The 25,031-nt window shown below is 36.3% G+C and overlaps 5 protein-coding genes across 8 annotated transcripts; 3 read left to right on the forward strand and 2 right to left on the reverse strand.

Annotated features, from left to right (window-relative positions):
- Positions 1 to 477: 477 nt before the first annotated feature.
- Positions 478 to 3,088, forward strand: LOC142548594 (glycerol-3-phosphate 2-O-acyltransferase 6-like). Its single transcript, XM_075656993.1, is given in 3 exon segments — positions 478 to 1,009; positions 1,011 to 1,232; positions 1,958 to 3,088. Coding segments are annotated over 3 exon segments (1,494 nt in total). The 5' UTR covers positions 478 to 613; the 3' UTR covers positions 2,834 to 3,088.
- Positions 3,089 to 6,007: 2,919 nt separating this feature from the next.
- LOC142548595 (tRNA (cytidine(32)/guanosine(34)-2'-O)-methyltransferase-like) lies at positions 6,008 to 11,238 on the forward strand. The gene is made up of 11 exons (XM_075656995.1): positions 6,008 to 6,233; positions 6,319 to 6,412; positions 6,585 to 6,634; positions 7,289 to 7,338; positions 7,630 to 7,738; positions 7,804 to 7,864; positions 7,958 to 8,010; positions 8,399 to 8,491; positions 9,313 to 9,376; positions 10,092 to 10,202; positions 10,792 to 11,238. Exons 1-11 carry the CDS (start codon positions 6,207 to 6,209, stop codon positions 11,031 to 11,033), a joined length of 954 nt encoding a protein of 317 aa, XP_075513110.1. The 5' UTR covers positions 6,008 to 6,206; the 3' UTR covers positions 11,034 to 11,238.
- Positions 11,239 to 12,674: 1,436 nt separating this feature from the next.
- Positions 12,675 to 15,777, reverse strand: LOC142548596 (protein FLUORESCENT IN BLUE LIGHT, chloroplastic-like). Of its 2 annotated transcripts, XM_075656996.1 has the most exons (5): positions 15,505 to 15,777; positions 14,204 to 14,372; positions 13,423 to 13,743; positions 13,103 to 13,289; positions 12,675 to 12,951 (listed from the first exon to the last, which is right to left on the reverse strand). In XM_075656996.1, the coding sequence occupies exons 1-5, from the start codon at positions 15,730 to 15,732 to the stop codon at positions 12,924 to 12,926; spliced, it is 933 nt and encodes a 310-aa protein (XP_075513111.1). In that variant the 5' UTR covers positions 15,733 to 15,777; the 3' UTR covers positions 12,675 to 12,923. The 2 variants fall into 2 exon arrangements, with proteins under 2 accessions (XP_075513111.1, XP_075513112.1); XM_075656997.1 differs by having other exon boundaries at positions 12,675 to 13,289.
- Positions 15,778 to 16,916: 1,139 nt separating this feature from the next.
- On the forward strand, positions 16,917 to 21,644 carry LOC142548598 (sulfoquinovosyl transferase SQD2-like). 3 transcript variants are annotated; one of them, XM_075656999.1, is made up of 12 exons: positions 16,917 to 17,052; positions 17,259 to 17,428; positions 18,463 to 18,529; positions 19,119 to 19,189; positions 19,375 to 19,492; positions 19,631 to 19,704; positions 19,803 to 19,858; positions 19,942 to 20,025; positions 20,203 to 20,290; positions 20,367 to 20,444; positions 20,564 to 20,620; positions 21,006 to 21,644. In XM_075656999.1, exons 1-12 carry the CDS (start codon positions 17,026 to 17,028, stop codon positions 21,502 to 21,504), a joined length of 1,389 nt encoding a protein of 462 aa, XP_075513114.1. In that variant the 5' UTR covers positions 16,917 to 17,025; the 3' UTR covers positions 21,505 to 21,644. The 3 variants fall into 3 exon arrangements, with proteins under 3 accessions (XP_075513114.1, XP_075513115.1, XP_075513116.1); XM_075657000.1 differs by having other exon boundaries at positions 17,034 to 17,181; positions 17,251 to 17,428; XM_075657001.1 differs by lacking the exon at positions 16,917 to 17,052 and adding an exon at positions 17,073 to 17,181.
- On the reverse strand, positions 21,355 to 23,302 carry LOC142548597 (BAHD acyltransferase DCR). Its single transcript, XM_075656998.1, has one exon. The coding sequence runs from the start codon at positions 23,206 to 23,208 to the stop codon at positions 21,766 to 21,768; it is 1,443 nt and encodes a 480-aa protein (XP_075513113.1). The 5' UTR covers positions 23,209 to 23,302; the 3' UTR covers positions 21,355 to 21,765.
- Positions 23,303 to 25,031: the final 1,729 nt, after the last annotated feature.

A 25,031-nucleotide genomic window follows, 5' to 3' on the forward strand; every position in this document is an offset into this window, starting at 1 on the left:
TTTCACCTACATATATTATTTATCTGCACTCAATATTATTTACAAGTTATTTATTGCTTTGATTTTTTAAACTAGCATGCGCTCAATGTTATTGCTTGTAAAAGAACTTTATTTTAAAATATAATTTTTTAAAAGACAACCTAGCCATTTATAACAAAAACAATAATACTAAGATAATCTCACTTAATTTACCACATCGACTCATTTGATACATGATTTCGACAAATTATATATTCTTCCACTTTCGAGTATGATAATGTCCGTCACCCTAGCTGACTATACTTGACCGTTTGATATGAAACTCGAGATATCGTTCTAAATTTGAGATATTAGTATAAGATATAAGTATACAAATTGGCAAGGGGGGGAGCATAATGGGGCGTCCCTAGGGGCGGCAATATCCAAACCTAATAAAGCAGGCTAATTCAATGTTAATCAGTATTCAACTACCTGGGAAAGAGTTGGACCCCTTTCTCCTCACAACTGTTTCATTTTGAACCTCAACCCCATGTTGCTTATTCCTTTTTAAACCCAACACCCCATTGTATTTTTTTTTATGTAACATAACTTTAATTTGTTCATCTCCAAACACAACCCCTCTCCCCTCCAAGAAATGGGTGCTTTTCGGAATTTCGATCCAATAACGAAATGTAGCAGGGAGGGACGAGACACTCAGACTGTGGCAGCCGACCTGGATGGCACACTCTTAGTGTCTAGGAGTGCATTCCCTTATTTCCTGCTTATGGCCCTGGAGGCAGGGAACATTCTTCGTGCATTGATCCTTTTGGCGTCTGTTCCTTTCGTATACTTCATCTACATATTCGTGTCGGAATCATTTGCTATACAAACTTTCATCTTCATCACCTTCTCGGGGCTCAAGGTCCGTGACATAGAGATCGTGTCTAGGTCCGTGTTGCCTAAGTTCTATTCCGAAGACGTGCACCCGGAGACATGGAAAGTGTTCGATTCCTTCGGGAGGAGGTACATAATCACTGCCAACCCCAGGGTTCATGGTGGAACATTTTGCTAAGAACTACTTGGGGGTGGACAAAGTTCTTGGGACGGAATTGGAGGTGACGAAATCGGGACGTGCCACGGGCTTTGTCAAGAAACCTGGTGTACTTGTTGGAGAACACAAAAGAATGGCGATTTTGAAGGAATTCGGGACGAATGTGCCTGATTTGGGTCTTGGAGATAGGGAAACTGATCATGATTTCATGTCCATCTGCAAGGTGAGTTCGATCGATGTCGTCATTTTGTTTTTTTGAATAATTTATCCAATAAAAAAATCATTTCCTACATGTGTATGTAACTACCACCCATGCGCATTTCATGTTAGTAGTTGAGAGCAAAACTTTATATCTGCGAAACTGTGCCTTCTTCATGAACATTTTTGCTAGTTTTTTTTTTTTATATCTCAAATTTGTTCTACTAATATCTCCGATCCGTAACATTGAAGATTTTGGAATACCAAAACTAATCATGAAATACACATGATGAGTCTTTAAATCAAATTAAAAAGTATTTAGTAACTTTGGACCAATCACAATATCTCTATTTAAATACGATTATTAGATAGTAACTAATTATTTGCTGGGATAAAATAAACCTCCGAAAAATAGAAATCGTTGCTTCTCTGTCATAATTATGCATGTAAGTCGAATGTTAGAAGGTTTCTTTTTCCCGTATTTACAGAGAGTTTCCCAATCTTCCCGTAAAAGGTCGATGGGAAGCCATTGTTTTCTGAACATAGGTATGAATATATGGCGAATTGTTACACAACAATATTACTGAAGATTTTTTCTCATTTTATATGGACACTTTGATCACGCAAAAACAAAAGCTCTGCAGTAATTGTATGGCTTTGTTTTTTTTTTTTTTTTTTGGGTAATTGTATCGATTCTTGATTTGAATAACAGTGTCTTTTCTGAAAATAAGAATAAAAATTTAAATGCAGGAGGGTTGCATGGTGCCTAGAACAAGAACCAAGCCACTCCCAAGAAACAAGCTTCCATCCCCCGTCATTTTTCACGAGGGCCGGTTGGTACAAAGGCCAACCCCCCTCGTAGCTTTGGTAACCTTTCTATGGATGCCAATCGGCTTCATTTTATCGCTCGTTAGAATCTATGGAACAATCCCTTTGCCTGAAAAGATCGTGCGTTACCTCTACATTGCCCTGGGCATCAAACTCATCGTAAAGGGGACACCTCCGCCCCCGCCGAAGGCCGGCGAGGGAGGCGTTCTCTTCGTCTGCAACCACCGCGCCGTCCTCGACCCGGTTGTCACGGCGGTGGCACTCGGCCGGAAGATCAGTTGCGTCACCTACAGCATAAGCAGATTGTCCGAACTGATATCTCCGATCAAAGCTGTTGCGTTGTGCAGAGAAAGGGAGAAAGACGCGGCGAACATAAAGCGGTTGCTCGAAGAAGGCGACCTAGTGATATGCCCAGAGGGAACCACTTGCCGGGAGCCGTTCTTGCTGCGGTTCAGCGCGCTTTTTGCCGAATTGAGCGACAGGATAGTGCCGGTGGCGGTCAACACAAAACAGAGCGTGTTTTACGGGACAACAGCTCGAGGGTATAAGTCGTTGGACCCGTACTTTGGGTACATGAACCCAAGGCCAACTTTTGAAATCACGTTCTTGAATCAACTCCCACCTGAGTTAACGATGAGAGGAGGGAAATCCGCCATTGAAGTCGCGAATTATGTTCAGAGGGTATTGGCGGGGACGTTGGGCTTCGAGTGCACAAACTTGACTCGGAAAGACAAATATGCCGTGATGGCCGGAACAGATGGTCGTGTCAAGGACAACGGCATCGAAGGAAATAAATGAAATAATTTTTTTTTGGATTTAATTAAAAAAAAAGAAAAAAAAAACTTTTAAAATGTCACATGCTTGTTCAAAATTGAAATGAATTAATGGAGAGAAAAAGGGCTAGAAAAGAATATTTGGAAGTTATGGGTTTGTCACGTATAAATTATGGCAGAATAATGTGATATATAAGACATGTATATTACTTGTTTTTCTTTGATAATTGATATAAACCAATTATAAAACTTGGCAAGTGAATAAATATTGTTTTGTAAAGTTTGTTTCTTCTATGATCTTTTTGCATCTATTTATAGGTTATTCCATAACATTTTTGTGTCGTTTGACTCGTGAGACGAGATAAATGATAGATAAATGTACATAGATAACACAATAATTAACAGCTATAATCATTTCTAGAACTTAATCTAATAATTAGATTAAACGAAGAATTACAATCAATTAATATTGCATAATTCACGTAAAAAAAATTTTAATCTAAGAGTGAATATAGAATTAGAAATATAATGATATAGTTATGAGTCACAAGATTAGAACTTGTCCTCGTGAAAGTATTCATGAGCATTGGCGCCATGTTCTCTTATTAATCATTATTCATAAATAAAAGCCCCTATTTGCCGACAGTGACTTATTTGTTTTGATTAGTACAAAACAGTGCTTAAATTGCTAATGTAATTTAGGTAACTATTTGCGGCATAAAAATAAAGTAATAATAGCTTAATACTACTTTTTGGCAAAACGTTATGAGACGGTCTTACGGGTTGTATTTTGTGAGATAGATATCTTATTTAAGTTATAAATGAAAAATATTATTTTTTATGCTAAAAGTATTATTTTTTATTGTGAATATCGGTAGGGTTGACCCGTCTCACAGATAAAGATTCGTGAGACCGCCTCACAAGAGACCTATTCCTACGTTTTTTTTATAGTATGAGGAAGAAATGTTACAATTGGTCTTTGGTCTCAAATTTCTGGTTTTGCTCACAGATGAGTTACAAGTCGTCGACAATAGGTAAATCTTAATTCACTACATGTGTTTGTGTCTCTTTTTTTAGTTGGAGGAAGAATTATTATAATTCGATCCTAAATCTCTGATTTTGATGTCAAATGAATTATAACCTACTTATTTGTATCATTCCATTCGAACAATCGGTGCTACACATACATATATGTATATCCTCCCAATTCGAGAATCCTATCACAAGCTCATTTATATGAATTTCTAAATGTAATACTTCCTAAAAATATTATATATTTATGGCATTAAATGATTGTGGTCACCAAAAATTGATGGCAGCTGCAAATTTCATTTGAAAGCATACTTCACACCAATGGCCAGGAAAAATGGGTAATTAATGGTGGCCAAAAATGTTTGGAAAATCTGTTGTTTAGTACAATTTCACATGGTTAGCGAGTAAGGTTCACAAGGTTTTCGATTTGACAAGCGGAGAAAACAAATTTATAGTCGTACTGTTTAGTTAAATAGAACCACACACTTGTCCAATCTAGACTGAAATTTGAATTCTCAAAAAAAAAAAAATATATATATATATATATTTTATGATAGTTTAAAGTGGAATATATTATGTTATAATATAATAAGTGGAATTGAAGTAATAATTATTACATTTTTTCTTATTTTTATTTATTTTAACAATGAATTTGGATTTTTAATCTCATTTTTTCGTCATGTTACGGTGAATTTTCATTTTTATTCACGTACATTTTTTGTTTTTATGTTTGGTGAATTTCAAATCAATCATCTGCTAACCTACATCATAGCTGCAATAGTAGTTACGATGAAATTGAAATTCACTCAAGACAATGTAATTTCAAATTCAACTTCCAAATCTCTCCCAAAATTAGATGCGTCCATCCGAATCAAATCATCCGATATAAACACAACCTAATTGATCGGTGATAAATATATTTCATATGAGTAGGTTTCTTGTGAGACGGTCTCACGAATCTTTATCTGTGAGACGAATCAACCCTACCAATATTCACAATAAAAAGTAATACTCTTAGCATAAAAAAGTAATATTTTTTTATAGATGACCCAAATAAGATATTTGTCTCACAAAATACGACGAGTAAGACAGTTTCACACAAGTTTTTGTCGTTAAACCAAAATTGATGAGTAGGGTTGGGTTTGAAATTAATGGCTGAGTGTCAAGGTTATAGTGGTTGGGGACCATAACCAGCTCACTAAAATTGAAATTGGATTCACAACATATATTGATGAGCCCCATGTGGTTTGACAGCTGCATGCATATAATAATATGGTTCCATTCCTTCTCATTTTTCCAGCTAACTTAACCAAGATGTCGACCTTCTTCAATTCGATCGGTCTAACTCAAATTTTCATGAATTTTCTTCTCGAAATATATACATCGTTATGTACGTACACTTTGTTTGTATTGTTCGAATCGTTTTGTAAATTCGATTTTTTTTTTTTTTTTTGGTAATGAAAAAAAGTTGGATTCGTTTGAAATTTCTAAATTTGAGATGGATGGCAAAAGAAGTTGTTTTAGCTTAATTTGTAGTGGTTGGGTCACATGCTTCAAGACATAAATACCATAGCATAGATTTAGGTTGTCAAATGATAATTTTTTTCCAGTAATAAAAAAGTGGCATTATTTTGTCTTGTTCTAGATAAGGAAATATTTATTTTTTGAATATATTTTTTTTGTGAGACAGTCTCACGAATCTTTATTTGTGAGACGTATTAATTCTACTTATGTTTACAGTAAAATAACACTTTTTGCACGTAAAAGTAATATTTTTTATTAGTGATCTGAATAATATGTCTCACAAAATTTCTGTCTCAAGTGAGCTTTTGTGTTATTTTTTTTATATGGAGAAAACGGTTGAGGCTTTAGAGCTTGTTGAAATGGCTTTATTTTATATGTTGTTTCAATAATAGTTGTAAAGCGACTTTGAAAACAACGTGCCACAGTGGAATGGGCTTTTCGGTGATAAATTAATGTTTTCAGCCCAAATTTGAACCCAAAATGCCTCTAAACATTTTTTATTTGAACTGGGTCTACGCGATCATGACAAGCCCAGTAATATAGAATTCCAGAAAAGGAGAGGCCCAATTAAAAGTTGGACTCACCAAGAGGCCCAAAATCTCAACCATTAAACTCCGGATGGGCCGCGGCCTTATCACGCTTCGCCCCCGGATTACCTTACATAAACTGGCAAGCATTTGTGCAAGAAGTACTGGAAATTCAAAGGCCGGAAGGCGCAAGCGAGCTATTCGAAGTAATTACTGAGTTGATGCATTTTCGTCTTTTCTGGAAACAAAGCTTGAATTTTTGAGGTATATATCATTGAAGAGTGGGTGAGACAGCGGGGGCTTTAACAAAGATCAATGGGAAAAGCATCAAGAGATAAAAGAGTAATCCCTCTTCTGGCCTTTTGCAGTAAATTCTGTTGTTTTGATCTGGGATTGCCTATCTCAAATTTTTCGTTTGACACTGTAGGATATCTACTATAGAAAAGCAAAAGAGGAAGGATGGCGCGCTCGAAGTGCCTTCAAATTGCTTCAAATTGATGAGGAATTCAACATATTTGAAGGTGCGAGACGACTAATTTTTATTAATGTATACTTAACTCTTGCAAAATGTGTATTGATGCTTACGTTTTTCTTTTCTGTTAATCAACTATGTTTGTTTAGCCTAGTTTTTTGTTAGTTTGGGTTCATAGATGTTATCTACAATTGGTAATAGAGTTGTTCGGATTTACGCAGGTGCTAAGCGTGTGGTGGATTTATGTGCAGCTCCTGGTAGCTGGAGTCAGGTATTTGAAGTCATATAAATTTGAATATTTAGTTGATAATTCACGATACTTGTCTTCTTGGAAACGTTGCAAAAACATTGTTATCATATGCTTGTAGTTGTTAAAGGAGAAAAATTGAACCGATCAGATATTTTGACATTGTTGCTGGATCTTGAAAATCTCTGCATGAAAAGTCGCATTGCAGTGTTAACTTTGACATTTTGAGAAACTATAACAACTACAGAGTTATTAGCATCAACTTCATGTATCATGAAGCCTACCCAACACGGTGCTTTATGAGATGCAGAATTTTCTTGATGGCTATTTCTTGAGAAGAATGTTCCCAATTAACTGCATTTTTCACCAAACCGAAATTGTATGGCTTGCTCATTCTTTCTTGGTTAAATATAAGCACATGTGCGTGGATTATGAATTTCGTAGTGCTGCTAATGGAATTTGCTTCTTTTTTAATTACTTCTCTTTTTATCGCAACTATGTTGCATAAGAAGACTGTTGAAAGTGTTTTAAGTTGCTACAGAGATTGATTGGATTAAGGAAATATATTTTTCACTGTTTGTGGACAAATTACCAATTTACTTGCATTTCAGTATAACTCTTCAAGGTTGTCTCATTACTGTACTTTTCCGAGTTTGATGTGCGTCATCTTTCTTGTAGGTTTTGAGTCGGAAGCTTTATCTCCCAGCAAAGCTATCTTCTGATTCCAAGTATGTTTGCCTGGTGCATCGATCATTCTTTTAATAATAGTGTACTATTTAATTCCCCTAAGGTGCCCGTTTCTAATTATTATTAACTTGAAATATTTGAAATAAGGGTCAGTTGCATATAGATCCACTTAATTTCAAAGAATAACTGTGTGAAGCATTGGAATTGGGATAGTTTTTTGTTCCTTTTCGGACCATGGATCATTATATATTAGTGTGTTAAATCCATAAGTTATTTAATCATCTGCATGACTTTATCAGCGTGAGTACAACGTGTTCATTATAATTTTGCAGGGATTGTGATTTACCTCATATTGTGGCTATTGATTTGCAACCCATGGCTCCTATTGAAGGCGTTATTCAAGTTCAAGGGGATATAACAAATGCCCGGACAGCTGAAGTGGTATGAAGCTTCCCTTCTTTTCCCCTTGTCTGTCCATCTATATATCCAATATTTTTTGCTTTTAGGTCATTCGACATTTTGATGGAGGCAAAGCTGATCTTGTTGTATGCGACGGTGCACCAGATGGTGAGTGACAGAAATGTTAAATTAGACTATGATCTCTATTGTACATTCGACTATATATCCATGCGAAAACCTGATTTCTGCACATTTTTTCAGTAACTGGCTTACATGACATGGATGAATTTGTTCAGTCCCAACTCATTTTAGCGGTTAGTAGTATTTACAATCATTTGTAGAATATCAGTGATGTTTTTCTAAGATTGTTGTGCTTATGATGGCATTACTCGTTCACATATGTGCATGACGTCTCTGCTATGTTATTTGAATCAATCCATATGTTTTCATACAGAAACTGTGGTGACTACATGCTCTGAATCCCCTTTAACTTGCAAAATTTGTTTCTTTCCTTGTCATGTCTATTTTCACTTTGACGTGTCATGTTGCTTCTGAACCAGTGACAGATGATTAATTTATATTGTGTTTTCCAGTATTTCATTCTGACTGCTGTATTCCTTGTATCTTTAGTATAGGCTTGAATTTCAAGTGTTATATATCCTAGGGTGTCTCTGATTTTAAACATGGATAACATTCTTTCAGGGTTTAACAATAGTTACGCACATACTAAAGGTTGGTGGAAAGTTTATAGCAAAGATATTTCGAGGAAAAGATGCCAGTCTCCTTTACTGTCAGGTTTGTCATACTTCTGTAGCTCACTTTTATATTTCTTTAATTAATATGATTTGCAGGGCATGATGGTCTTGTTTGAGTCGCATAACCAAATTCCCTCTATTTTTATGTCTTGATAACAAGAAGTGGAGATTCATTTTCCATGTGTACATGACTTATCTTGAAATTTTGTGTGATCAATTTTATTGGCTCTTAAACCTCAATATCAACACAATACTTTGATCTTATATAGCCGTGCCGCAGCTTAATTTCAACTCTGTTGAAACCACCCCTTTCCCAGAAAAATATGGCCCAACTTTGTTGCATTTTTGTTCGTGAAACCATCAAATAAATTTGAAGTACTGACCACAGATTGATGCTTATATTGTTTTCTTTGGTTGGGGTTGATCAAAGCATGATAAAACACCGAGAGTAATGTAAATTCGAACAGACATTTACTCAATTGCAAAATCCTGGGGAACTTTTTATATAGTTGGAGTTAAGATAACCGCATTCCTTGAAATCTTTTGAAATTAGAGTGTTATAATTGGAATGGGCAAGGCATTATGGAGCCACTGGACTTATGTATATGCTGATTATGTTATTTGGTAGGCTTCTCCTTTTACCACACGTCATGGCTTGCTAAGTATAACCTATAATGTTGGTATCTCCTCTCTGTGTGTTTTCATTCAGGTGATTCATTGAACAATGAATTTTCTGGTTTGCTGTCTACAATATAATTATGCCTTTAATAATCAATAAGTTCGGTAGATTTTTGCCTTATCATCAACTACAATGGCAAGGTTAGGTTGGAACTTATGGAATTACTAACGTTTTTCTTGCAGCTTAAGTTATTTTTCACGGAAGTGACGTTTGCTAAACCAAAAAGCAGTCGCAATTCAAGCATAGGTAAATTATTAATTTGTTTAATATTTTCTGCACGTTCTCCAGTAAATGTGGTAATACGTTCACATCTTCCACTTATCCAAAAACTCTATCATGAAATCATAACGAAGCCCATCCAGTTGACCTATTCCTCATTCATCTCACGTATCTTCATAAATAATATTATCTTACATTATAATTTATTGACGCCACATGCGTGCATACCCTTACTGGCATCATCTCACAGCTTGGAACCAGTGATATTTAAGGCCATCAACCAAGTTTGTCTACAGTTGTAAACTAGTAGATGTGGACAACATCCAAATGTCATCATAGTTCGCAGTATTCTTACTTTCTCACTCAGTTTGAAATTATGAAGTTTGGAATTATTTTTCTTTCTCGGTTATCAGGAACACATATTTTGTATTGAACAACCCTATAGCGGTGAAAGCAACTAAAGGTATGAAGGGTAATATTGCAACAAAATAAACAATTTGTTTTCTCAAAAAAAAAAAAAACACAGCTTTCATCTAGTTATTTCTAAGGGAAGTCCACACTCAACATATGCTCGGTGAAAGCACTATTTTGTTTGAATCTGGATGAAGGAAGCTTAATATAAATGAAGTATAATTAAATTATATTGTATGTATTCGGTGTTTATGCATGTGAATAAATTTTAACGTATCTGACATACTGAAGCCTTTATTTTCTTTGGTCAAAACCATTACTGAAAATGTAGAGGCATTTGTGGTCTGTGAGAATTACTCACCCCCTGAAGGCTTTAATGAGAAAGATCTGCACCGTCTCCTGGAGAAAATTGGAAGCCCGTCTGGTGCTGCTGATGACATAGGTACCTTTCATACTAACAGTACTTGTTCCTGAATATTTATTTATGTTCTCTTCTAATTCGAGCAATCTTTGCATGCATTCACGGAAACATTTAATTTTCATTCATCATATCGTTCTCTGCTACCACAGAGAATTCTGGTCTCACATTAGATATCATCACACCACCATCCTTCAGGGAAAAAGATGCATTCAAAGAAAGATGTTGGTTATTTGCAAGTATTTATATTTTTAATGTTGAAATTATTCTGAAGGACTCACGCATCTCTTATCTGGTGAGGATTCTGGAGATGATATCCTTAGGCTGGTCCGTTTCTGTCGAAAATTTTTATGACCGAGTACCTCTTGCCAAGTTGCCATACCAAAACCTATATTCTGTTGCTCATTTTTTTAACAATATATAACCTCAAACTTCTCATTTCACCAAAATCAATTTTTTATATCTCATTTTTTAAACATCTACGCTCAATCATCATATCTCAAATGTTGTGCAGTCAAGAAATTGTTGTTTATGGAAACCTAAAAAAACAGTTTTACATGTGTTTTTTTGTTGTTTTTGCTGCATTGTTATAACACACAATATCATGCGACAGATTGCAGCAGTGGGTGGCTAGAAGGCGCTAATAAGGTTTATATCCCATTTCTGGCCTGTGGGGACCTTAGCGGGTTTGACTCGGATCGTTCATATCCGCTTCCTAAAGTTGCAGGTGGAACTTACAAGAGCTTAGATCCTGTACAACCTCCTATTGCACCACCATACAAGCGAGCTCTTGAATTGAAGAAAGCTTTGAATAATGGAAGCCGAGCTCTAGAAAAGCTCTCCCTTGATACATGAGCATGGTTATTTAGTAGGCACCATTCGAATATTTTCATTTGTCTGAACTTGAATCGTGTTTATGTGTACATGGATTAGACTCAAATTCTTTGTGGGATTACAAAATGGGCACAAGTCACAAGGCAAACTGGACAATTCCTTGTACATGTTCTGAAAAATAAAAGGACACAACTATGTATTACATAAAACAGCAGTTTCTATTTCATTCACAACACTTTTCTAACAAGAACTTGCAACTGAGTTTGATCTTTGTAAAGAGGAAGAGGAATTCAAGAAATCAATGCAATCCTCAATGGCTTCAGCCCTCTGAGAATCGAGAGTGTTAGCATATGACCGCGACCTTGTAAAACTAGCAGAAGATACCTTCCGTGAGCATCGATGCCGAGACGATACGTATTGCAAGGCTACTTCCACCTTTGTTCCTATGTGCCTCAGGAATGTTGCAGGTGAAAATCTTGAGCCATTTGGAAGTTTAAATGTCCATATTTGGAAGAATCTTCTCTTGTTTTCACCAACTTTTGCAGCAGCAACCCCATGTCTGGGCTTAAAGGTTTGGATAGGGATGAAGCTCACTCTTCCGTTCATTTTTCCTTTCTCAGCATCACCCAGTGTTTTTGTGTATGTGTATGTTTTAGAGAGAGAGAGATGGAAGTTTAGTAGTTGTGGGAATTGAGAGTGGTATTATGAAGAGTTGAAAGGGAAGGAAAAAAGAGAGAAAAAAGCAAAGTATAGTGTTGAAAAAGATGAAAGCAGGTTTAAGCTTCTTAGTAATTATTGCTACATGACTACGGTCAAAATTGTGTGATATATTTACGAATAACGGATGATTTAATGGTTGTGCTACACGATGTGTATTGGATTTAACCACTAGATTATATGATGTTTCGCTTATTTCCTTGCATCTATCTCGGTTTAATAAATTTTTTACAGTGTAAGACATAATAAAGATTGGGACACTGTTTCGAAAAATATCATCTTGTGCTAAAGATTGATCGCAAAATAAGATATTCTGGTTTCAAACTTCTACTTTGACGAAAATTGTCCTCTGTTTAAACTTGCAACAATGAGAAATAAATGTGATAAAATGTAAATGAACGAACAACTTTGCCATAAAAGAGTAAAACAATCTCATGGAAAAAAACATTTGGTCAAAAGAAAAAAATGTGGGGGGCCCCGAAATTGGAATAGAGTTGGTAAATACTATGGTACCTTTAACTAATCACAGCTTACGTTACCAGAGTTTAATAAGGAGAGGGTAGGATTCAGAAAAAAGGTCTATATAAATTTCAAAATCATACCCAGTACAGTTATTTTTATTTTAAAACCATACACATCCCACAAGTTTTATTTTAAATAATTTTATGGCAATCAACAATTCCACTGCCATTGTGTTAATGTGTTCAAATGGTAATGCACTAATACCGCATCATCTTTCCTTTGCTCTCCACGATTCCTCTTCTAAAGAATCACAATTTCTTACTCATGGCCACAATTTTGAGAGTTCTTTTTGAATCATGGTGGGGATAGCAATCATACCATGAATATTTAGTATTTATGAAAATTTCAAATCTTTACCTTTATTTTCCCTTTGTGACAAAAAGTTTGTGTGAACCAGAAAAAGGTTTGTCTGGAGCGTCTGAGTAAACTTTGAATTAAATGGCATTGAAACTTTGACACCAATCCTTTACTACTATACGAATTCAAATATACTTTATTCACTGGTTACATAATACAAAAAAAGTTGTACGTACGGTATTGTAAAATAGATGTGGATCCTATGTATATTTATCAGTATAAAGATGTCAAAATATGAAATTGCGACTATATTACAAAGCCGCAAAGTGGCTGAACAGGCGCCACAATCATAGAATGATTCAAAATACCTTATGATTACTTGTACTCAAAATTCCCTTGAAACCTGCAATCATGAATATATAAACACAAAAGATTTAGCTCTGCCCTAAATTTATCCTCGGCATACCATGTCAAATGAACTCAACTAAAACGCGGCATCCTCAACAACCGTGACGGGGGAGTTCTGGAAACAGAAAGATCAGTCAGATTGTAACCTTGCAATATACTGGTCATAGTATTTAGCAGCTCGTTCCAGATCCCCAAGTTCAGTATAACAATCAGCTATAGCTCCATAAGCTTCGGTGTTTCCAGACTCCTCTCCTTCTCTCTGTGAAATTTCAAGAACCATTGAGTGATATTTGACGGCATCGCGATATTTGCCTTGCCTTTGAAGTGAAGCTCCTAAGGCATGTATTAATTTAATTAGTCAAACCAAACAAGACATTCAATTACACAGACTATCAATAGGAATATTACTTTTAAGGAAGCAATATTACTGAGGAATACAAAAATTATATGAGCAGAGCATGAGTACCTAAGCCCCTTGCAGCTTTCTTTTCCTCGATAGGATCTTCTAATTTCTTAGCAAGCTCGAGCGCCGATTTAAACTCGAAACAAGCGTTCTCTAGATCTTGATTTCGAAGAAAATTTTTCCCATTTTTCAGACGAGAAATTAGATCTTGCTTTCTCTCATCAACAATTATTTCGTTTTCTGATATTCTTCCACCAACTGGAGCATAACTCAAACTGGGAGCATAAGATTCAATCTTAGCTTGCCTTCTTAAAGCTGTGTTGATCTGGCGCAGCTGCTCGTTAAGCCGCTTCAATTCTCCTTTCCTCTCTCGTGCACGTAGCCCTGCATCATGGAACATTAACATAAAATTTGAATGGGTAAAAGCAACAAAATCCTTGATTTGACTAAAACTAGAACCAAGAATAATAAACACGAACAAGAATGGAAGAAAATCTTAAGGTTTTCCGAAATCGAACAGCTGATAAGTTGCAAACTAAGAATTCTATAAATTAGCATTGGCTTCTAGTATCTTAAAAATGTGACAGAATATCATCAACTACATCCAACCAGGAAAACTGAAACCTTGCTTTCAAAGTATTCAAAGAGCATCCCTAAAAGAATGAATGAAAAATTAAACGAAATCAGAATATTAAGACAGAGAAATCGATGATAGCAAGTACACGTAAGGTAAGATGATTATACAACAACCAACTGAATACTCTTAGAAGTTCATGACTAGCAACATCAACTCACAATCATGGACAGCAGATGTGAATGAACCATGAAGGTGCTTATGCATTACCTCCGACAGTGGCACCAACAAGAGCAACAAAAAGCAACAACGGCATATTCATACTGAAAACTGAATCCTTAGCTTCACATGTTTCTGCGATTGCTTCAAAAGGTTTGGCAAACATTAATCCATTTACGACTAAGAGAGCCATAGCTGGAAGCCTTGAACGTAAAGTTGCCTGCAAGAGTGAGCATAAAAAATGCAAGCTAAACGTGATCTATCCCAGGTAAAATTGAGATAAAGCATATATTAAAGAATCCAAAATAAAAATACACTTCGATGGACAATGAAACCAAATTCTACATTTAGATATTGAAGCATGTCTCATAAAGTACAACTATGTTAATAATAAAATACCGAAAATTTTGATTCAAATGAAAGCCACAATGTTGAGTCTCTCTCTCTAGGTTGTATTGGATAATTGATGTAGACGAGCATCAGAGATAGCATAACAAAAATCGAAACAGATACGCGAGAAACTACATGCAACATAAATTGTAAAGGTTCTTAAGCGGTTCCTTAATGCATTTGACGCAATGAAACAGATACGCGAGAAACTACATGCAACAGAAATTGTAAAGGTTCTTCAGTGGTTCCGTAATGCATTTGACACAATAAAACATGCTTACATTCACACTTGATAGTAGAATAATGAGTTTCTATGAAAGAGAATTAGTTTGCACTTGATTCAGAATAAAATATAGGAAACCGCAACAGTGATACTAAAATATGCTTTTTTAAATCAGCACTGGTTCTTTATTTTGGATTCTCAAGGTTGCAGTTTTTATATGCCCGCCACCACACTAACAGTCACTCTTCATCTCCAAGATAGATTATACGAGCAATTCAATTCAATGGATTTTCTTGTAAGTCCATAATACAAATTGGATTCTGGGAGAATACCTCTCTAATTATAACTCAGTGAAGCAACCATATAAAAATTAACAATCTAGGATGAATCACGTCCTATTCGAGCCGATTTGGGTGGGTGGTATCCACGTTCTTCATCCTCATAAAAGTAAAAAATCAACGTAGCCCTCGCCTAATTAACAATCTGACCATTTCAAGAACACAACAAATCAAAAGCTAATAAAACTACAGGAGGCCCAGACAAAAATGAATTTCGCAGCAGGCCGTGAATCAAAATGAAACTCACAGGGAAAGGCATTACAACTCATAAGCCACTTAACGAACAAAATTTCGAATATTTCCAGATTAACCGGAGACAAACAACACAAACTTCACGATTCACCTAAGACTGCTCATTCACTGAAATTCAAAAGGAAAATCTGCATCTCATCAAAAACTACCTTGAAATCGACAGCGGATGGCATTTCGTGCAGAAAACCCTCACATTTACATACATATCTAACATGACTGGTACAAGCAGTGGCATTGAAACGAGTGCCATCAACTGTTGCACGAGTGAAAGAAGAATTGGGAATGAGAGATTTTACGGTTCCAATAGATGATGAAAACCTGGAAAAAATTCTAGGTTGATTGGGGCTCCAGGCCACTGGCCCTTGCTTCAACAACATCGTTTGTTATCTTCTTCTTTGTACTCTCTCTAGCTTTCTGCTCTTATTATTGTTTTGCAAAAATTTGTATTAAAAACATATTCTATGAGACACCTCTTGTTTGAATAATTGATGAAAATATTATTTGCTAAGAATGTTATTTTTTATTGTGAATATTGATAGGATTTATCCGTCTCACACATAAAAATTCGTGAGAACGTCTCACAACATACTTACGATTCTTTATTAGTTGAGATGAATCTAACTTGGAAGATGGTTGGTCTAATATTTGATTGAAAATTAATATTTTTGATATAAAAAATAATATATTAAAAAAAATTAATCCGATAAGAAAACTATTCTATAAAATTATGAAACCATCGCGAATGAATTTTTGTATTTGATTAAACCGCACCTAACACACGAGTTTCTGTTCTAAGTGCTAGTCACACACATAAGTGGGTCGTCAATAAATTTGGACCCAGACTGTTTGGTAAACCAACCAATTTGGGCTGGGCCTAGCTTAGATGGACTGAGAGGCAACCCAGCTAATCAGGCCCAATTCGAATCATTATTTTCACGCTAGAAATAAACCATCCGTACCAAGTCAATGATTCACGAGTCTCTCAATCAACAAGTGCATTATAATAAGAGAGTTGACCAAAATTGGAAAACTTGCACGTTTGTTATTGTTATAACCTCGTTAGATTTTCGTTTCAGATTTACGAAGTGTCGTCTCATTTGAACTAATGAAGATGAGTTGCTTTAGAAGCAAGTTAGTTTAATTCATGGACGTTCACGTGATGATATTAATGTTCTTTTGGAATTAGTTGGCTCTTGTCTTACCATTATTATGTCTTTTAAGTTCAAATTAAATTGGTAAATTGCACGTGCTTCTTCGTTTCTGCCCAGTTCTTGCATTGCTTGTACGCATTTTTCGTTAAATAGATCTCTTTTAAGACGGTCTCACGGATATTTATCTATGAGACGGGTCAACCCTACCAATATTCACAATAATACTTTTAGTATAAAAATAATACTTTTCATGGATGACCCAAATAAAAAATCTGTCTAACAAAATACGAAATTTTTATCTTAAAATAATCCTCCAGCAGTGAAATATGTATTTATGTTGAGAGGGCATATACTTTGTCGTCACCAATTATTCCCCAATGCCACCGTTCTCGAAAAAGAATATCCAGTTGGGGAGATCCATCTCTTCCGTGGCCCATCCTCTCTCTCTTCCAACTCCGCAATTGTACGACATTGACTCCGAAAGAATCAAACATACCAAAGGGACCCAGGCCGGGGAAAATGAGAGGCTGTCTTTCTTTATTTCAGGTCACATTTTTTACACGCTAAATAGCAGCAACTCATCAAAATCATCTCAGCGATGAATAGTTAGCTGCGCTTCTTTTCTCTCCTTTCGTTATCCCCGTGCAGCTCTCTCATGTGATTTTGAGTCTAAAGGTTAATTTCTTGCTCTTGAAAACCCATTAGTTTAATTGGCTAAAGACTCCATTTTTTTTTTTTTTGCAGTTTGGCAGGTGCTTAAAGTGGAAGAAGTTTATTCTTTTGCTGTTAAACCTCAGCATGAAATGACTATCGTTACAGACCAAAGGGAAGATGAGGAGGAGAACCCTCCTCCAATGTTTGAATCTGAGATGATTTCCAAGGCTAGGCGTATTGCTCTTTTTGTGGAGCCATCTCCCTTTGCGTGAGTGTTCAATTCTGAGCATCTGTTCCACTTTATTTTTCATGTGTATTTCGTTGGCAAGGGATCTGCTTTGTTGGCATTGAATTTCTGGTAGTTGATCTATCTTTGTTGGAGAATTAAAACTGATGATTTTGCTGTCTTGTATTTGGTATCGTACAATTCTAGATGTAGTATTTTGATGCGAATAATACGATCACAAGATCTACTAAATTGGACAAAGTTGTTGATTAAATTTGCTTGTGTACGAATTTGAAATTTATGTTTGAATAGATCATTATTCTATGAAGTTATAGTCTGTAAACAATATAGTACGAGTTTCCTTTATGATTTTTTTTAGAACTGAGAAGCATTGTTCATATTTTCTCTGTTCCTTTTTGCAATTAAATGCTCAAAGTTCATGCTTCATACCTTTGACAGGGTTTTGCAGCAAGCTGGCATATGCATGTGCAATAAGATCTTTTTATTTTTTGTTGTTTCTTCTCTTTTTTTTTTTTTGGTATCTATACCCATCAAACTAGCTGATAACTGTGATACCATGATATGCTATTTGATAATCCGTTATTGAAATATGGCTGGTCATTTTAAATCATCATGAATTTTTTCATGAGAAATGAACCGGGAAATTTCGTTGACTTCAAAAGCAGCCGGTTTAAATTGGTGTGCTAGCATTTTCAGTCATCTGGGACAGGGATAAAAATTGTTTGTGTATTGTCCCTTATGTATGTTGTTTTGAAGTATTTTAACTTACTCTTTGTATGATTGTATCGCTTTTTGTTTTATTTGTCCCTGTTGTTACCTACATTTGCAACTTGCTTCAATCAGCTCAATCAAGACGATCTATTGTTCAATTTCTCCTCGAGTCAATCTACTCAAGAACCGTCAATTTAAGTTATTCAATTTTAGTTTCTTGTTTTATTAATTTTTCCATTTCGGATGTTCGAGTTGTCTTGTGCTCAATTTGCATGATTAGTCCTTCTTTGATAGTTAGATAAATCTTCATCTGATGACTTCATATGTTTTGGAATTTTACGCAGTTATGTCTCTGGATACAAAAACAGGTTCCAGAATTTTATCAAATATCTACGAGAGATGGGGGACGAGGTATGTTATTAACACTGATGGTTGTTTACACTTATAAATAAGAGATATTCAAAAATGTTATGTTTTGCTTTGTGAGACTGCACTGTAATACTAGGTTTATGCTACATGATTTTGCTCTTAATCAATAAAATTGCGATTTTTGCTCTAAATATTCATTATTTATTCTTTATGTCTTGCAAATATTCAAACTTATCTAGATTTTCTGGCCTTTGTTGTTCAAAGGAGTAGTGTCCAAAAGAATTCAAATCTTGTTTAAATCCGATCTATGATTGATAGCTGGGTTTATTCTTGCTTCCATGATTTGAGCATAGTATTGTGGCCATTGTGTTTGAGTAAGATGTTAAAAATATTTATGCAGGGGCCTTCAGTATATTGTTGGGATCTTCGTTTCTTTCTTGGGGTTGATTCCTAATGCCTTTTTTTCTCGCTTGAACCATAAAGAACATATTTCGTCCTAGTCTTTGTTATGACACGATCCTCACTTAGAATTATTTCTTATGAGCATAAAATTGAAAGCGCTAGTGATATTTTTTTTTTGTATTCCGATCATTTTATCTCTGAAAAGTTAGTGTTCGGATGTGGGGTTCAGGTCATGGTTGTAACAACTCATGAAGGAGTGCCAGAGGAATTTTATGGGGCACAATTGATTGGTTCAAGAAGGTTAGTGATCATATTTTGGTCTAATGTAGAATAAAAGACATTGCACTTCATGTGTTTTTTCTTAACACCAAAAAATCTCGTAGAAAGTCCATGGTTTCAAGTTACAAAATCTGTATCCTTTTGCTACAGTGAATTTGCACTCTGTCTTGTTCTGATGGAATTCTGGTTTTGAATTCTCTTTACAGCTTCCCTTGTCCCTGTTATGAAAAGGTACCCCTGTCACTAGCACTCAGCCCCAGGATAATCTCTGCAGTTGCACAATTCAAGCCCGACATTATACATGCATCGTCGCCTGGTATCATGGTATGGTATATCTAACTAATCTGCGTCCTTGTTACTTTAGCTGCTGCCATTTCAAATAACACGGGAAATAAGTATTAGCTCGAATTTCTTCATTATTAGCTCGAATTTCTTCATTGACGTATTTTGCATCTCTCATAGGTGTTTGGAGCTCTCTTTATCGCAAAAATGTTAAGTGTACCGCTAGTGATGTCATATCACACTCACGTTCCTTTGTACGTCTGAACTCCCTAATTCATTCATTATGATTCCACATTTTTCTCTAATAAATCAGGTTTGGATATGGTGCTGATATTGTATTGTTATTTTGCAGATACATACCTAGATATACCTTCAGTTGGCTTGTTGAACCAATGTGGTTAGTTATAAGTATGTGATGTGTAGTCATAGTCTTGAATTTGGATTTTTACTTTTTAGGATAAAATATTAAAGATTGAGTTATCCGTGGACAGGATTTTTGCATAGAGCTGCTGATCTTACCATTGTCCCTTCTGCTGCCATTGGAAAGGATTTAGAAGCTGCAAAGGTGACAGCAGGTGAAGTTTTACTTCTTGAATCTTGTTGGTTAGTCTTCTGCAGTTTCAAAACTTGTATAATCTTTATCCATCCACTTTCTGTATATGTCCACCTAATTTTGGTAATTAAATACTGTAACTTTCATGCCAGCAGAACGTTCTTGAAACTGTATCTTAGCCATTTTGCAAAATTTTCAGCTAACAGGATACGCCTCTGGAATAAGGGTGTTGACTCGGAGAGCTTCAATCCCCGGTTCCATTCTCATGAAATGAGAGAACGTTTAAGGTAATAAAATCTAATTTCAAATCATCTCAAATTCGATTTCCCAAGTTTTTTTTGACAATGGCCATTTCCACATCAGCGATGGAGAGCCGGACAGACCATTGATAGTTCATGTGGGACGACTTGGACTTGAGAAGAGCTTAGATTTCCTCAAAAGGTTTTTTTTCATTTATCTAAATGGAGAAACTATAATTATAGAATGCCTTGTAGACATAAATATACACTGAGAGCAATGTTTATCAAGCACTTATTGGTGAAATGGCGAATCGTAAGCAGGGTCATGGAAAAACTTCCAGAGGCTCGAATAGCTTTCATCGGAGATGGTCCATACAGGTGACATTTTGTTTGCTTCATATAACTAATAATCTATTAAATGAGGATCCTGAAAACTTTAGTCCATGTGTGAGGGCGATGAAGGATATGATATATATTTTGAATTATAATTCGAACTTTTCTAAAATATGGTTTCCGAACAATATACATGTGCATACTTTATATATGAGTTACTGTTGATATGCAATAATTGTCTCTATTGAGTAGAACAATCGAAACGTCGCGTTTGTGTTGTGGCACGGTTTAAAAGATTTAAGTTGCATTGTTACCACCACTTATAACTTTTGGTAAAACGGCAAGTGATCGACCGATCGGTCCTACAATTACATGCATAAATTCCTTTGTCCCCAACTTATAAATGAGTTTTTTTTTTTTATTTGGGTAGGGAGGAACTAGAGAAGATGTTTTCCGGCATGCCAGCAGTATTCACTGGTATGTTACAAGGAGAAGAGCTGTCACAGGCGTACGCCTGTGGAGATATATTTGTTATGCCTTCAGAATCTGAGACACTGGGACAAGTCGTTATGGAGGCAATGTCGTCTGGACTTCCTGTTGTTGCTGCTCGTGCAGGAGGAATCCGAGACATTATCTCTGAAGATCAACAGGGTAAAACTGGCTATCTCTTTAATCCTGGAGATTTAGATGACTGTTTGAACAAAGTGAAACCTCTTCTGCACGACCAAGAACTTAGAGAAACCATAGGAAAAGCTGCGCGTGCAGAAATGGAGAAATACGATTGGAGGGCAGCGACTCGTAAGATACGTAACGAACAGTATAATGCTGCTATTTGGTTTTGGAGGAAGAAGAGGGCTGAGTTCTTGAGGCCCTTCTTTTGGTTGTTTCGATGTATTTTTCATGTACAGGAACCCGCAATCGAAATGTAGTGCTGAATTGTCTGTAGAATTTGAAGATAAGTTGTATTTAGTGCTTGGCCTGAAGAATTGTCTGTTGCGTTATAAGCCTGTATATTGATTTCTGTATACTTTTATGTACATGAAAGAAAGAACAGAGGAAGTTAATGTTTGCTGCTCGTGCACGATGATTTATTAATCATGCTTTCCAAATTATGAATCTTGTCAAATGAAATCATGGACCCTAAAAGTAAGCATTTCGATTTCAATTCGTAATCAAAATTAATGTTCGATTTAGGAAACATATTGCATAAATTCTAAATCATTCTCCAAACCGACCATGGTCTCCGGAGCAAGAACTACCTCAAGATCAACGCTCCCATTTCCTTCTCTCCCCGGAAATGCCGAGATCTTGCCGTCGAATTTGTTTGCCTTTCCGCTTCTCACTACCAGCGGCCGCCCCCATCCGAAATCATTGTCGTACATCGGAAACCTAGGGGAGCTTCCCATGGTGATCATAGCACCGTCGAAATTGCCCAAAGGGAACAGCCTGGGATTACTCTCCCAGTCCTTCACGCCCCGCCGCACCGTAGCGTCATCGTGGGCCACTACGTTGTCGTGCAGCTGATCAGCTCCCCAGTTCAAATCGTTGGCTAACAGCTCACCGGCTGTGGCGACAGTTGGTATGCTTTGGATTGCGTTTCCGAAATAAAACGGGGCGAGCCCCGGCTCGAGCCGATGTCTGCAGTTCACCGCCATTCGGAATGTCGTCGTTTTGGTGGGGGGCAATTTTCTGGCACGTGTCACGGATCTCCACAGCTGGGCACACAGGGACTGGAACGATGATATCTCAGCCGTTGGCGGTTTGGCTCCCATGACAGACGTTATATTTCCGTTAGTTTTGCGGTGATGTTCACCGTTAGTAACCGCCCAATTGTCGTTACTCTGTATGCTCATAATCTCCGCCGAGGAAATTTGAGCCTTTTCAATTGGGTTATTATTTTTATTATTGTTAGCCCTAGATTTCATTCTTAGGATCGCTTCCCTGCTGAAATGGAAGATCTTCTCCCGGAGAGGCTCGTCGCCGGAAAAGGTAACCGACGGTCCCCCGGGGGGAAACGCCAGCACAGCAGGGGAATCAAAAACTGTGTCGCGGCAGAAGTCCGGCGCCTTCGAGATCTTACTCTCACCTCGAGCGATTTCCGCAAAGATGTTGAAGAAGTTCCAGAAGGACGTGCCGTCGACCACGGCGTGATTCATGGTGCATCCGACGAAAACGGCATCGGCTAGTTCAGTGATCTGAACAGTAACGAGTGGCTTGTGATGGCCTGCGTAACTGAGGGTGCTGTCGAGCTGGAAGAACCGCCAGTACGCGGCGGGTATGTCCTGATCGGATGGAGGAATCAATGCCGCAGTAGAGAGGTGCGACGCCTTGGCATGGTAAAGATCTACACCAGCGTCGTTGCAAATAATATACACATGGCCAGTAGCATCGTTGGTTCCGAGCCTGCCCGCGAGCGCCGGGAAGCGAGAGAGGGTTTTAGAGAGTGAAAGCTTGAAAAGGGAGATAAGGGAAGCGGAGGAAAGCAGCGGAGTTGGAAGTAAAACCCCTTTCTGAATATACTGGCATGAAAGCATGGGAAGATCAGATACGGAGAGCTTCAAAGATTTGATGGCTGACTTGCGCTGAGGATACACAGTCTGTTTGGAGACGATGACCACCGAAGAAGATGGCATGATTAGTTTCTTTCTTGGGTTTTCAAAAGTGTACAAATTGAAATCGAGAGCTCAGAAAATATATAGAGTGGGTGATGGGTTCCACGTTGACGTTCATGTTCATGTTCATGTTCATGCACCTTGCCCTTGGTGGTTAAGTTTAAGAGAGTGGAGTGATTGATTGGGGGTTGTTTGGATCATCACATCACTCATGTACCTCTCACCTGGAAGGGGGGACACTTGTCAGCCTGCCCATGGTTCCTTCTATGCAACCCATGCCCCACATTGCCGATATCAAATATTTAGATTCTGTTTTTTTATGTAGAATCATTCAATTCAATTATGTATAGTATACGCATGGGGTTACCAAAGGGAATGTATAACTTAAATAAATCAAGATATCATGCATTTCGCACTAATATTAAGACTCCCTTGTAAATGATGTTTTTTATATATGTGTTTGTATTTAGCATCAAACACGTTTAAGATTAAAATTTGAGCATAACTCAATTCTAAAAGTTAGTTCAAATTGAGGATTGTCTAAGTCGACTAATATTAAGAATCTGGACCACAAAGTTTACCAGATATTATCGGGTGACTTACATAGCAGTCCAGCATATAATGGTGAGTTGATAAAGATCGAAACTTGACACTTATGATCTCATGCTAAGATTGAGATTTATATCTAAATAAAGCTCAAAAGCTAGATCAGTGAAAAAAGAATTGTTCAAATATATATATATATATATATATATATATATATATATATATAATATATATATATATAATTTTCAAAAATTTATTCAGTTGATGTGAGCATATAAAAAATATTAATAGCTTGGTACATATATATATAATTTTCAAAAATTTATTCAGTGTGGGCATATAAAAAAATATTAAAAGCTTGGATATGTTTTAAATTTTAAATATTTTAAGAAGTAAACGATAACGCGAATGGAAAAAGTGAAATGAGTGATCTTAACAGTTTTTGCTGATAACCTGATCTAATATCCGTGATTTATTATTAGTAGCTAAGTACTCGGAAGAAAGTGTGACAATTATGTAATGAATGGATAGATCATTAATATCAACGTTAATTGATACTCGATGTGTGTGTATATATATATTAAAAACTTTACGTTATATAATGTTTTGTGGCAAATGTCTTTAAAAAGAATTATTCATGCACTTGGTGTTCACGTGATGTGACAATTGTTTTTCAAAATAGGACGACTTCTGATTTATGATTATTTCAACATGAGATTCTAGTTGGTTGGATGGATCAGACAAGACACGATGTGGTATGAATCATAATGGTTAATGATATAATCCAATCCAATCCAATCCATAAAATATATAATTTATATGTTTTTATTATTAATATTAATATATACTAATAATATGACTATTATAATAATAAATAGAGGAGTAGGTCTTTTGTGAGACGGTCTCACGTATCATTATATGTGAAACGTGTCAACTATACCGATATCCACAATAAAAAGTAATACTCTTAGCATAAAAAATAATAATTTTTCATGGATGATCCAAAAAAGAGATCTGTATCACAAAAACGACCCGTAAATCCGTCTCACAATTAGTTTTTATTTAAATAGGGTGTAGTGTATCCTCCTCAAATATATCAAAGTGCCGAATCTAGGCCAATGAAAGTCAATACTCAATAGACGTGTGACAAGTATCATGACGTCACCAGAAAAAATAGTGTCTTTGTTCATGTACATATTAATTACAAGAGTTTCATAATCAATATTAAATTAATTAACTATGTGATTGCGGCAATAATCTCTGTCCCATTATCGAGGAGATTCCGACCCAAATTTACG

Source organism: Primulina tabacum, chromosome 6 (genome assembly GCF_025594145.1).
Source record: "Primulina tabacum isolate GXHZ01 chromosome 6, ASM2559414v2, whole genome shotgun sequence".
In the NCBI taxonomy this organism is placed as follows: Eukaryota; Viridiplantae; Streptophyta; class Magnoliopsida; order Lamiales; family Gesneriaceae; genus Primulina; species Primulina tabacum.